The sequence below is a fragment of the Amblyomma maculatum genome, chromosome 8 (genome assembly GCF_055883805.1).
Source record: "Amblyomma maculatum isolate TAMU_Amacu chromosome 8, ASM5588380v1, whole genome shotgun sequence".
Lineage (NCBI taxonomy): Eukaryota > Metazoa > Arthropoda > Arachnida > Ixodida > Ixodidae > Amblyomma > Amblyomma maculatum.
Window position 1 is genome coordinate 62,028,521 of NC_139351.1, and position 12,027 is coordinate 62,040,547.

The 12,027-nt window shown below is 43.7% G+C and overlaps 1 protein-coding gene across 2 annotated transcripts in view; it reads right to left on the reverse strand.

The window, feature by feature from the left end:
• LOC146181270 (KICSTOR complex protein SZT2-like) overlaps positions 1-12,027 on the reverse strand; it is a 183,198-nt gene that overhangs the window by 134,796 nt on the left and 36,375 nt on the right. For both annotated transcript variants that reach the window (XM_084576322.1, XM_084576321.1), the window contains exons 19-21: positions 11,114-11,192; positions 9,993-10,090; positions 7,451-7,613 (exon numbers count right to left, since the gene is read on the reverse strand). In XM_084576322.1, coding sequence (XP_084432448.1) covers positions 7,451-7,613; positions 9,993-10,090; positions 11,114-11,192 — 340 coding nt within the window. The remainder of the gene's footprint in view (positions 1-7,450; positions 7,614-9,992; positions 10,091-11,113; positions 11,193-12,027) is intronic.

Below are 12,027 nucleotides of genomic sequence, written 5' to 3' on the forward strand. Positions count from 1 at the left end.
GAAACGACTGCACAGGCCGACGTTAGTGACTGCAGTGGAATTCAAATGTGCAAGGACAAAGGAGCCATGACGGTTGTGAATCTTAAGGTTATTGCACAAGAGGTGGGGGGGGGGGGGGGGGGAGACCGCGCCAGAAACTTCCATGCGTAAAGCAATGCCTGGAGGGCCTTGGTTAAGTTGCAGAAATGCTGGAAAAACTGTGAAAACAAGGGTGACGGTTGAAAGCAATACTAAAAAAACCCATCTTAACACCAATAGCTATATACCTCGACATGCAGTTCTAGATAAGCGACAAGAACAGGTTGAACCATAGACAGTCACCAATCTCTACAGTTCTGCGTTCACTAAATGTATAGTACGGTTGAATGCAGCAAGATAAATACATTCAAAAGAAGAAAGGAAAAGCCGCTGAATAAAAGAGAACAGGGTGCAATAAAAAACACTCAAATGTTGCACACTTGACCAGATTGTGCACCTACTTAAATTTTTTTACCTTTCCTGAAGTGGTACTAAAGTCACCCTTGATTATTAATAGTACAAGAAAAAGTATGAATGTAGGCCGCAAAGATAGCCTTCCAAGGATGTTTCCTTCATTCAAAACTAAAATACGCATGGTTCCTCAATCTTTTCTCCCTTAGGGTACTTCAATGCCTTTCAAAATGGCAAGGTGTTCAGTACGACTCGCTTTCATTCCTTCCTGCTTCTACGAAAAAGGCCAACATTCAATTATTAATGACGAAAAATAAAGCGTGCAGTTACAACAGAACCAGTCCCGAGACAAAGAGGGTAAAGAAACAACCAGGAAAACATAAAATGTATTCCGATGAAATATAGAGTTCCACAAAGCCTTGTACGGGAAGCCACGGGTTATTGCATTTCTTCAAAATCCTTATACACATTCTTCCGCTCATTGTCTAAAAATTTACAATAGAACAGCTGTGACAAGCTGCGATCAACTACAAATTGGAAATAAAGCAATATGCTTTAGCATTCCGACCCTTTATGAGTAAATAGAGCTTGGAATATTTAGACGAAATATGAAATTATACAGAGGCATTGTTTTCCAATACGCTGACACACTTTCAAATGCTGCAGCATTGCTCCTTCAAGAATGAGTAACTCAACAGATGCACACAGCTTTGCTGCGAGCGGATGCACTAGCAATGATTAAATTGCCATAAGTTTCCCAATTCAAAGATTAAATGAAATTAAATGGGACAAAAACTTAAGCTGGAACTGTGCTGACACAATACCTCGCTGAACTGTCATATAATCAACACCCCCCCCCACACACACACACACCCCCGAAGCTACAGAATCTGGCCAACATCTCTTCACGCGTGGATAAATGAATGATAAACCACAAACAATCAGCGTGTCGAGTGGATTGACAAGACCACAGACCTCAACCTCTCACCGATACGCAGACCGCAGTCGTTTGTTCAACATGACCTTCCTCTGCGCTAAATGAGGATATGCAATGAGTGACATGCATTGCACAACAATGCACTATGACTACAACTATGATGTCGCCCCCCCCCCCCCATAGCAAGCGTTTTTATAATATCATTTCAACTGGAAATTTGATAAACAACAGCTTGGCGATCTGGATAAGCTCATCACAATGTCCAAGACACCTACTTTGCACCCATTAAAAAAAATAAATATATAGCAACCGCAGTAGAAGCAGCGCCATAACTACTTCAAACATTTTTTTTCTCACATGAAAAAGCACACCATTAGGACTTACTGGCTCAACGTGAAATCCAGTCATCCGTTGAGAATTATTAAAATCCCATGTCTGTCCCCGAATATTTTGGGTTACATTGCAAGCAAAACTACTACAACTGAAAAACTGGTCATGGTTATCATACTACTTCAAGACTGAAATCAGCTCACCATATGCAATTCTTGAAAAAGTAATAAGCTATGAAAGCGGCAACCAGAGAATCGGCAAGTTTGTTTCTGCCTCTAGCTGTTGTAGCTCAGAAATCCTCCTCAGAGGTTTCAAGCTACAACAAGTAAAATCCCCGACACGACCACGACACAACACGAATGGGGTGAGGCAGCCACACAACTTAAGAGAACAGTAACAAGTGAAATCAGGGAGCAGTTCCCACAACTATGATGCACCGTTAACTACTGCATGCAATGCAAAAAGCTTGCAGCAGATTTTGCTGGTTTAGGTACCGGTTTGGGTTGGGTGAGAAAGCCTCCTTAGAGGAGCCGCACAGCAGGAGTAATAAAATGGCAGAGGAATTAACCATTCCCTCGAAGTTGACACTGGTTTGTCACGCAGCAGTTTTAAAAGCTGCCCTAACTAGTGTTTACTAAAAAACCACTTCTACCTAATCAAATAGTCATCACGTTCAATAACACTAAGAATGTTTGGACGATTCCTCAAGAGAGAGGTCAATTTTCCAAACAGATGTAAAGTAAGGATGTAATACGATTGGAAGAGAAAGAAATTGAATGCATTTGCGACTCAAACCTTTACTGCTTTATCTTATCAGCAGCAATGACACAAGTGATGTAAAAGTGCACCGGAAGGCTTTGCTGCTTACCACCAGTGACATAAAAGGTAGAACAAAAATTCCGGATTAAAACAAGACAATCAATCTAATGTGTCTCATATGTTCATTCTCGTATGTTCATAGTGCACATTCATATCCCTGCTACTGCACTCTTTACGAAAGGATTACATTCAAACAAGGCTTTTATGCATGTATTGCAGATTCATTAATCTCTTGTGTGTTCATTCATGTCACAGCCACCGCCTTCTTTACAAAAAAATTGCTAATTAGATCAATCAATCAATCAAACAAGCACCCATGACCCAACAGAAAACATGTAAATCGGCCGCATGCGAAAGGTTGGGGTCAATGTGTAGCCTGTACAAGTTTCACGAAAGCCAGCTGATAGGCAAATATGAGGCTTTTATTTACTCGCCAGATGGGACATCGATGCAAAGGCCAAGGTATCGCGCATGGTATCTTATCTCTGCATGGCATCTCATCTCTGTGTGGCACAAGACCAACACGGGGTAGGTAGAACAATAAGTCGACCCCTTATCTTTGAACTTTCATCACACTCTCTCTCTCATGCGTATTCAGTCTGCCTGCTGTCGAGTGTTTTTCACACTTTCAGAGAGGACACTTGCTAACACTGCCAGGCGTGATTCGGTTTCAGGAACCATAGGCAAAATCAGAAATCTGTCGGCGATTCTGAGTGTGCTTTCAATGAGCGATATCGAGAAAAAAATGTGCAAGGCTGCAACGAATGCTCATTAGGCAGCAGCTGTGGTGGTGGCGGTAGCAGTAATAGTGGTGGTAGTGTTAAGGATCATGTAGGATTATCCTGCTGTTTAATCTGCTGAAACAATCCAAGCAACTACGCTAGCAATGAGATGTCCGGTATTCAAGAACTTCTTTCTTCCTTCGGTTCCCGTCTTTTCCTTTCTTTTTCATTGTGTGCACGCAACCCTACGTTAACCCTTGCTTCGCTCCACCATGACAACTGCTTCCAGCATAACCGAAGACTCTACAGGATGCAAACGTTTCGGAATCTCCAAGTAGCTACCCTCCAAAGACATGCGACGATCGACCAACAATCAGACCGGCGAGGGCCGTTTCTTGACGCCACCTGACAGAAGAGTCGCGTGAGAACAATCCCAAGATAAGGAGCCTTTCGCGAGCCCCAACGCTCTATCGATGACCACCGCACAAGTGTTTTCCCGGAACGACTTGAACGACGTTGCGCTCGAAGCATAGATCTCGATAAACTCGGCATACCACGAGGCACTATCGGTCCACCCCTGTAGACGAGCACGTGGTCGCAAACGCAAAAGAGGCAGGATTAGGGCTGCACTAAAATAGACTGAGAATGGGCGCACTGATGTAACATTTCTACATCAAACAGCCTCGTAGTGTTTGCTGGGATAGTGCGCCAGGAAGGTTGACAAAGGCTGACTCAACGATAGGCCTACCTATATAGATCTACCTATGTAACTCAGAACCAGCTTTAACCAGGTTTAGGTTTCCTTTCCCTTTTCCACTTCCGCCATTGAACTGCCCTCTACCTTGACCTTTGACTCTTGCTGGATAAGGAGCTGGGTTTCATTGGGCAAATACAAAGCTTTGTGACAGCGTATCCACTGCAGACCTATGGTCAAGAACCTAAACTACTAACAGTACCTACTCATAGTGGACATGCTTATAAATAATATGCCGTCGAACTCGCTCGCACAGTGAGGAGACCATTAGGAAAATGTTGACAAAGCAAAGCATCCAGCTGTGCATGTAAATGCCATGCCTTGCAACTTTTATTCAAAGCTAATTTCCTCGCACAAAGTATATGCTTATCCATGAAAATAAGCAGCACGCTAAGCCTAACTGTCGCCTGATTGCATCAGCATTCCTCACGTGTACTCTAGCATGCCCGCAAACAATACTATCAGCCTTTTCGAGCTGTTAAAGAATGGTTATCATCGATAAAACAGCCCTTGTGCTGACCAAAGAAGCTGATAATAAATGATGACCAAGCTGGTTACCAAATAAGCAAAGTGTGAAGAATGCAGGCCGAAACTTGTTGCAGCTGTTTCTCTTACTAGATGCAGCAGTGCTTGCGAAAGAATTACAGTGTGATAATTACACTATTGTTAGACATAAGTAAAAAATACAATGCCATTCACTATCCACCACCCTCATCATCAGCGACAGCTCTCTGTTTTTAGATGCTGTAGGTTGCTTTTCATTGGGACTAACCTTCCCTGACTCTACACCATGTGCCAGCTGAAGGAAGAACACTTGAACAAGATTCAAACACCTGGACTTGAAAAGGCAAAGCAGATGCGGACCCACACGATGCATTCTAATTCCACTAGGGGAACAAAGTTAGCACACACACCATGTTGTGGGTCACCAGTAGGTCACGTCACATATGCAAAGCTCAATGAAGTCACACGGAAGTCAGTAAGTTCCAAAGGGCCCAAAAGAAACATATAGGCAAGGTGCTGCTGCCACCTATGGGTGGCTCAAAGAAGCTCATTCTGCTAACATCTCACTGACGAGTCACACCGCATTCACAAAAAATTAAATGTGGTTCAACAGTGTGTGACAACCATATATGGATGCCACAGGACACATTTTATTCACCCTCTAACTTCGGAGCATTATGTGCCTTGCAGTATAGACAAATGCTCACCCACATCTCTTGAATGCAATTTGAATGTCTCCAGTTGCCTCTTATGACTCTACAGAAACATCCGTGTCTTTTTGTAGTCGGTATACTGTTTAAAAGAAGCAGCAAATATCACTTGTACCAGCATGCGTCATGTCTGCCATTTCACGGCCTACTCAAAATAGCCCGCAGAGTGCTGTATGTGACGCAGCCACAAAGTAAAGGAGGTGAGGAGAGTACATATTGCTCGTGACTCTCCTGGTCACAATTCAACCCCCCACCCCCAAGAAAGGTGAACAGACGCATAAAATCATCCACCCTGGATCAGGTTTTATTTCACATGAGGCCTTCAGACTAAGTGTAGTACAAACATACATATATTTACAGCCTTGCTGAAAAGACCTGTTGTCTCAATGATGTTTCAATGTTACGAAGTGCAATTTCTGCACAAAGGGACGTAGCAAACTCCAAATAAATTCCATTGACCATTTCAAACTCAGTGTATCGATGGTAACAGTGCTGAACATTTTACCGCCAATTCGATGCCACAAACTGAAATTACCACTCACAGCTCACTAAGTTAAGATGCGGGAAAAATTCTCCCTGCTAAGTGTGGCCTATGCGGAAAGTTTCTCAGGGTGACTTAATGACCATGCCCGAGCAAAGTTTTGGCATTGGCACAGTCATCTTTGCCGAAACTCGGGCACAAGACATGCTTTAAGAGTATCATGCAGCATGACACGCATGACACGCTGTGCCCTCAGTGTTCCCAAAGTGATTAAAAATGTCCCCATTTTCACACCTCCTAATTGCACACTGCCAGCAGCCATTTGACAGTGCATTTGGTGTACTTTATGGTACCAACACATCGCTCCTTTCACAAGAATAAGATTAGGAAAAGACGATGAAAAAGGGACATGTAAACCATTCCAACCTGATAGGGAGATCGCCATAATCAAAATATCCGGGTGTAAAGAAGTGACATACCTCCGAGGACGTTGTCTACAACCTCTTGACAACAAAGAGGCAATTACTACTAAACCTTATGGTGTGAAAGGAACAGCAAAAGCTGAACTCCTTTGACTTGGAAGCACTTAGCGAACTATTTTCAAATGGTCTTGTTTTACTTAGCCCTGGGCAAGCCAACCAAAATCCGGTACTCACAACAGAATCCCTTCACTGCACTTCCTTTCAGAGCAGCTAGTTCCAGCTTTAGCGCTCAGAGAACATGGTTAAATTTTGTGAATAGGTCTCTCCATGTCCTGTAAAAAATTACTCTTGCCAGACTCCTTTGCTAGGCACTGAATCCTGAGTTAATTGCGGTAAATACGAGAGCGCGTTGGCAAGGGTGATATATTCGATCGGTGAAGCTCATATTTGTCGAAGCTTATCGAAGATCCCTCAACAGACACCGGCAGCAGACTAAATGCCAGCCATGTTGTACTCTGCCTACACAGTCACAGGTAAGCCCCCTGGCAAGCAACAGCCCCTGCCAAGGTCACCTACATAACTGCAATTGCAACAAAGAAACTGTGGGTCTCCTCTAACTTTGTTACAATGAGATTTATTAGTTCAAAAATTTTCTCGTTTCGGAATCGCCGCCATCATCATCATCATCAGCCTGACTATACCCACTGCAGGGCAAAGGCCTCCCCCATATTTCTCCACTTAACCCGGTTCTGTGCTAGCTGCATCCACTTGGCCCCTGCGAACTTCTTAACTTCATCCGCCCACCTAACTTTCTGCCGCCCCCTGCTACGCTTTCCTTCCCTTGGAATCCAGTTTGTTACCCTCAGCGACCATCGGTTATCCTCTCTTCGCACTACATGTCCTGCCCATGTCCATTTTTTCTTCTTAATTTCCACTAGAATGTCGGTAACTTGAGTTATTTCTCTGACCCACTGTGCACGCTTCCTATCTCTTAATGTTACCCCTACCATTTTTCGTTCCATAGCCCTCTGGGTTGTTCTTAGAACTCTCTTGGTTGGCCTCCACGTTTCAGCCCCATAGGTGAGTACAGGCAAGACGCAACTGTTGTATACTTTCCTCTTAAACGATACCAGTAAGCTGCTAGTCATAATCGCCATACAAAAGGTCTAAGCTGGTGCTGCCAGTGTACCGCCCTACCGAACGAAGACCAAAGAAGTTTCCCGGCCGCCAATCAGCGCACTACGCAGCACAAGAAGACGAAGGAGCTTGACACGGAAGGCCAGCCCTGCAAAGCTCTTCCAACCAACTGTGCGAGACCGGAGACAGAGGGGGCACCACTCACAGCTTTGGGGATCTCGGTGTACTGCTTGCCGTCCAGGTAGGAGCTGGAGACAGGGCAGTTGACCACAACACCGCACTGCGGTTCCACCCAGCACTCGGTCACCAGCTGCAACTCCCCGTCGGCCTCGGCTGTCTCCATCTCGTTGTCCTCGTCATCTGACAGACTGCAATGACAGAGAGGAGTGAAGTTCCCCGACAGAATGCCGATACATCACTGCAGCTTGACCCTCAGTAATCAGAACTTTTGAGGACTGAGAACTTCCTGACGATGGTTTGCTTTCAATGGCACATGGGACCTTGGCCGAACAGAGCAATGGCTAATGCACTTCTTGTTCTGAAAGAGGTGGGTTCAACAACCCGTCTCCCCAGGCGTCTCAGCATGGAGAAGCTCGTACCCAATGGAAAACTGGTGGTCACCCAGGGTCAGTGGAGGTAGAACTTCAAACCTTCCTTGTAGTAAGTGAGTGGACCTCAGATTTGGGCCTCCAATGCAACTTTCTTTAAACTATGCAGGGTTTGCAATCTGGGGAGTCTATCAATACACATGCTGCTGAGCAAGCTAAGGCTTAACTAAGTTCAATCAAACTAGAAGTTTGAGTCAGGAAATTGCCTCTCAGCCACACAACCACTACCTGGCATTTTTTTTTTCCCTCTCTAGCATGCCGCAAGCCAGAGTCGCCAGCCCAATGCACTAAATATCATGTTCTGTTAAAGGCATGCCTGTCCTGGCACCATTCATGTAACCAAAACCACTTCCAGTAGAACCCCTTTATTGTAAAGTCACAGGGACCAGCAAATATCTTTACTATGTATATCAGAGTCTTTATTATATCAGTTGGTAGTGGTGACATCGTCCTGAAAATGCTGTCTGGTAAATAAATGCCTATTTACTGAGCACGCCTTGTTGCATCTAAAATGCCTTCAATCTCTCTCTTGTCACCTTTTCGTGCCATTTTTTTCCGGTTGTAAAATTTTTTATTTGAATCTTGCAGTACCTCTTAGGCAGGAGGGCAACATGGCTGTGAATGCAACCAAGTTTGATTACATGTCAAAACCAGATTCTTGCATGAACAGCGTCATCTTCCGCTGTATTTTAAAGGGCAATAGATGCAAAATGCGCATGGTAGTCAAGCACTGCAAAAAAAAAACCGCACGACATGCCTCCACTTCTTACTACCACTGCTTCGTGCTTCATCCTGTGCAGTGCTCAGACTGTTCGGCCATTTCGTCCCTTACCTATTTCTCACTGTACTTTTACTCTCTCTGACTTTCTGAACGGACTGCGCCGCATTCTTTCCATGCTTGTAGCAAGCTTTATTCTTTGTTCCCTATGCACTGCATGCTTTCCCTCACAGTAAAGCATATGTAAAGCTGGCTTCTCCTGCGTACTGCTAACTCTTGTGGTAAAGGCGTTCAAAAATTTTTAAAAACATTTCGCGGAAAAAAAAAAAAAAATGTGCCTCGTGATTTTAGAAAGAGCTTGTGTGGTGATGTCCTTTCATGCAAATTCATTGCTGTGGCCAGAACTACTTTACTGAAACCAATTTTTTTTTTTATGCCTTTAATATAAAGGGAAAAAATGTAATTATCTATGAAAGATGAACTGGAACTTCAGTGTCACTTTACTATATCCGAGTTTTTACTATACCTGAGTTTACTACAGTGGGCTTCTACTGTATCCCATGGGTTATCGAACTAATCAGGTGCAAACCTCCTGTTTGTGGGAGCACCTAAATCCGCACCCACTTGAACCCTCACCTTTTTTTGCCCACATAATTTTGCGACTAACCGTGCTGTAACTGGTCACAGCAGATTGCTTCACACTGTCAATTAAACGTGGGTGTTCCCCCAAGGGCCTGGGCGTCTGCAGCAATGCATGCTAGGCTGGAAGAGGTGGAGACCAAGAGACATGGGGCTCCCCAGCACCATGTGAAAGCTGTTGGAGTTCCCAGAGGCTAGAAAGATTGAAAACACCTCAACTGGCTGAACTCCAAGACCTCCTCGCCTCCCCCCTTCCTCCCCTCCCTCTTCCCATTATCATCCGCAGCCTAACTTGAGTCCACTTCAGGAGAAAGGCCTCTTCCACATCACTGCGATTAAGCAAGAATCTCGATGATGTGAAAAAAGTTGACATGAAATGCCGAACAGTGAATTCATGAAATTTCCAAATAGTGTGCTGTGGCCAAACAACCCTGAGTAAACCCTTCAGCCGTAAATAAATCTGCATGAATGCATTTCCCAAGCTTCTGCATAAGGATTTTGTTTTATATTATTAAAAATTTCATATGATACGATTTTCTATTTGTTTTCAGAAACCCTCGAGGTTTGTATCATCCAAGATTCTACTCTAACCCTGTCCTATACAGACTGCAGGCACCCGATCCCCGCACATTTCCAAGCTCATCCGCCCACTTGACCCTCTCTTGGAATCAACTTCATTATCTCAAAGGATCAGCTAATCCCACCTTCACAATTGCATGCCTGGCTCATGTTCAATCCAGGTTCTTTAGGAAACCCACCAAGCATACACAGAAAGCACTTACCTTTCCCTGAATGTGGTGTTCGAGTGAGGTGGGAACAGCATGTACTGCACCACACAGGGCAGCAGGGAGGCATCACCGGAGTTGGTCATGACTGTGTTCTGAACAAAACGACAGAAAAACGGGAGGCTTGCAAACACGAGGACATTATCGTAGTAGCAGGATGCAAGGAACCTGCCAAAGCATGATGCTCTCGACTGGTTCTTGCCTCAAGATTACTGGCCAGCTTTAGGCTAGTCAAGAAACCTAAGCCACAAACAGAGAAAGCACTGCAGGATGCAAAAGTGGTTCTCGAGACATTACAAAGTAGCCTTACTAGATTCAAGGACAACTACTAAGTTTTTCAATGAAAAACCTTCCTGCTGTTGTCACTCTCAAGTTTTGCCTGCCTGTATCCAGTCCGTTTTGGGGGGCTTTTGTTCTTCATAATGTCCCACCGACTGGCATGCAATTATGCCCTTCTAGGTTACTTTAGCTAGCGAGAGCTTTAGAAGGTAAGACAAGACATTGTAGACGTCGACCAAAACAAGCACAAAAGAAAACACAACAGCCATTTTCAACTTTAAAAGACTGGCTATTACCTCCTGAAAGGAGGTACTGTACCATTACTAACATCACTAAAGAACCAAACAGAATGCTTCCCCGACTGCTGCAACTACAGTGACTGCACTTCCTCCAAAAGAGGATCAGAAAATGCACTCAACAGGGAGCAGTGGCAAGGCACCAGAAACAAGCTATACCAGTTTACATTGCTTTACATTTGCCCACTTAAACATACCTAGTCAGTGGAAACACTCCTACACACAGTTAATAAACAGCAACAAAGTAGAAAATGGCAGTTCAGAAACTATACTAACATGTTTAGACTCGTTAGGAAATCATAACAAGCTATAAAGTTGAACTCTCAGAGCACTGTTTCTAATTTTACGGCACATTCGTCAAAATTTGTTCGTTAACTTAAAGACGACTTCTTAGTGTTAACACATATGAAAAGTCCACATTATGCACTACTTGTTTGCTCCCTTTTAATGCTTTAAGCTAGAACATGAGACTTGATTTCGCAAAGCTGGTTTCCTTAAGTACAGACTGAGCCCAGCAATAACAGAACTTAGCACGGGTGTTACCTTCATTTCTATCTCCAGAGCCATGTTCAGGATTCCCGAGCTCGAGTGGGCAAAGTGAAAGCCTTCTTCAAGACGCATCCTGGGTTGAAGATTGCACAGAAAATGAGAACGTGCCTGTTCCATCTTGCTGTAATTGAATTCAGACAGCTGGACCCCCAACACACCAGTGCAATACATTTGCTCCCGCACTCACGCATGCACAAGCACGCACACACCTCATAAACTGCTGCCAACTGATGTTTATCAAGCCCACTGCACATAGAAACTTCCTGTGGTACTCCAATGGTGACATGATTTACCATGTTAGCTCACGTGTTCAGTCCTAGAGGTGCCCAAATACTAAAAAATTTCGAATACGGATCAAACATAGAATACGTGATCGATGGAAAAAAATTTAGAGCAAGCACTGTTCATCTCATTTACTACAGAATTCGCATGCTCTTTGCAAATAAAAGTAAACAAGAATTACACAGGCATACCCTACTTAAATATCCAGTATAAATTTTATACAGGATTTCCTATACCAGTTTTCTTTTTTTGTACAGGAAGAGCCTGCATGAAAACGGTCGCAGCTGTCATATCGGCAGTAAATACAGTAAGCTCTCATTAATTTGACCTTCAAGTGACCAGAAAAAATGTCTGAATTAAATGATAGCTTCAATTACCAATGGGCCTAAAAAATTGCCAAAGCCCTTAGCAGCACAGTACACAATCTTATCTGATGAACGTACCTGTGATGGATGTCTGTTTTTAAAATGGAGATCAAAGTAAGAATGGCTTTTTTACGGATTCATACCCGTTTTTCGAATACAAATTCAAATTGAATAAAAAGAACATTCAATTTGTATTTAAAATTTCGAATATCTGCACAGCCCTAGTTTTATTTTTCCTTGCGTCGATTTGAAAAGTGCTTG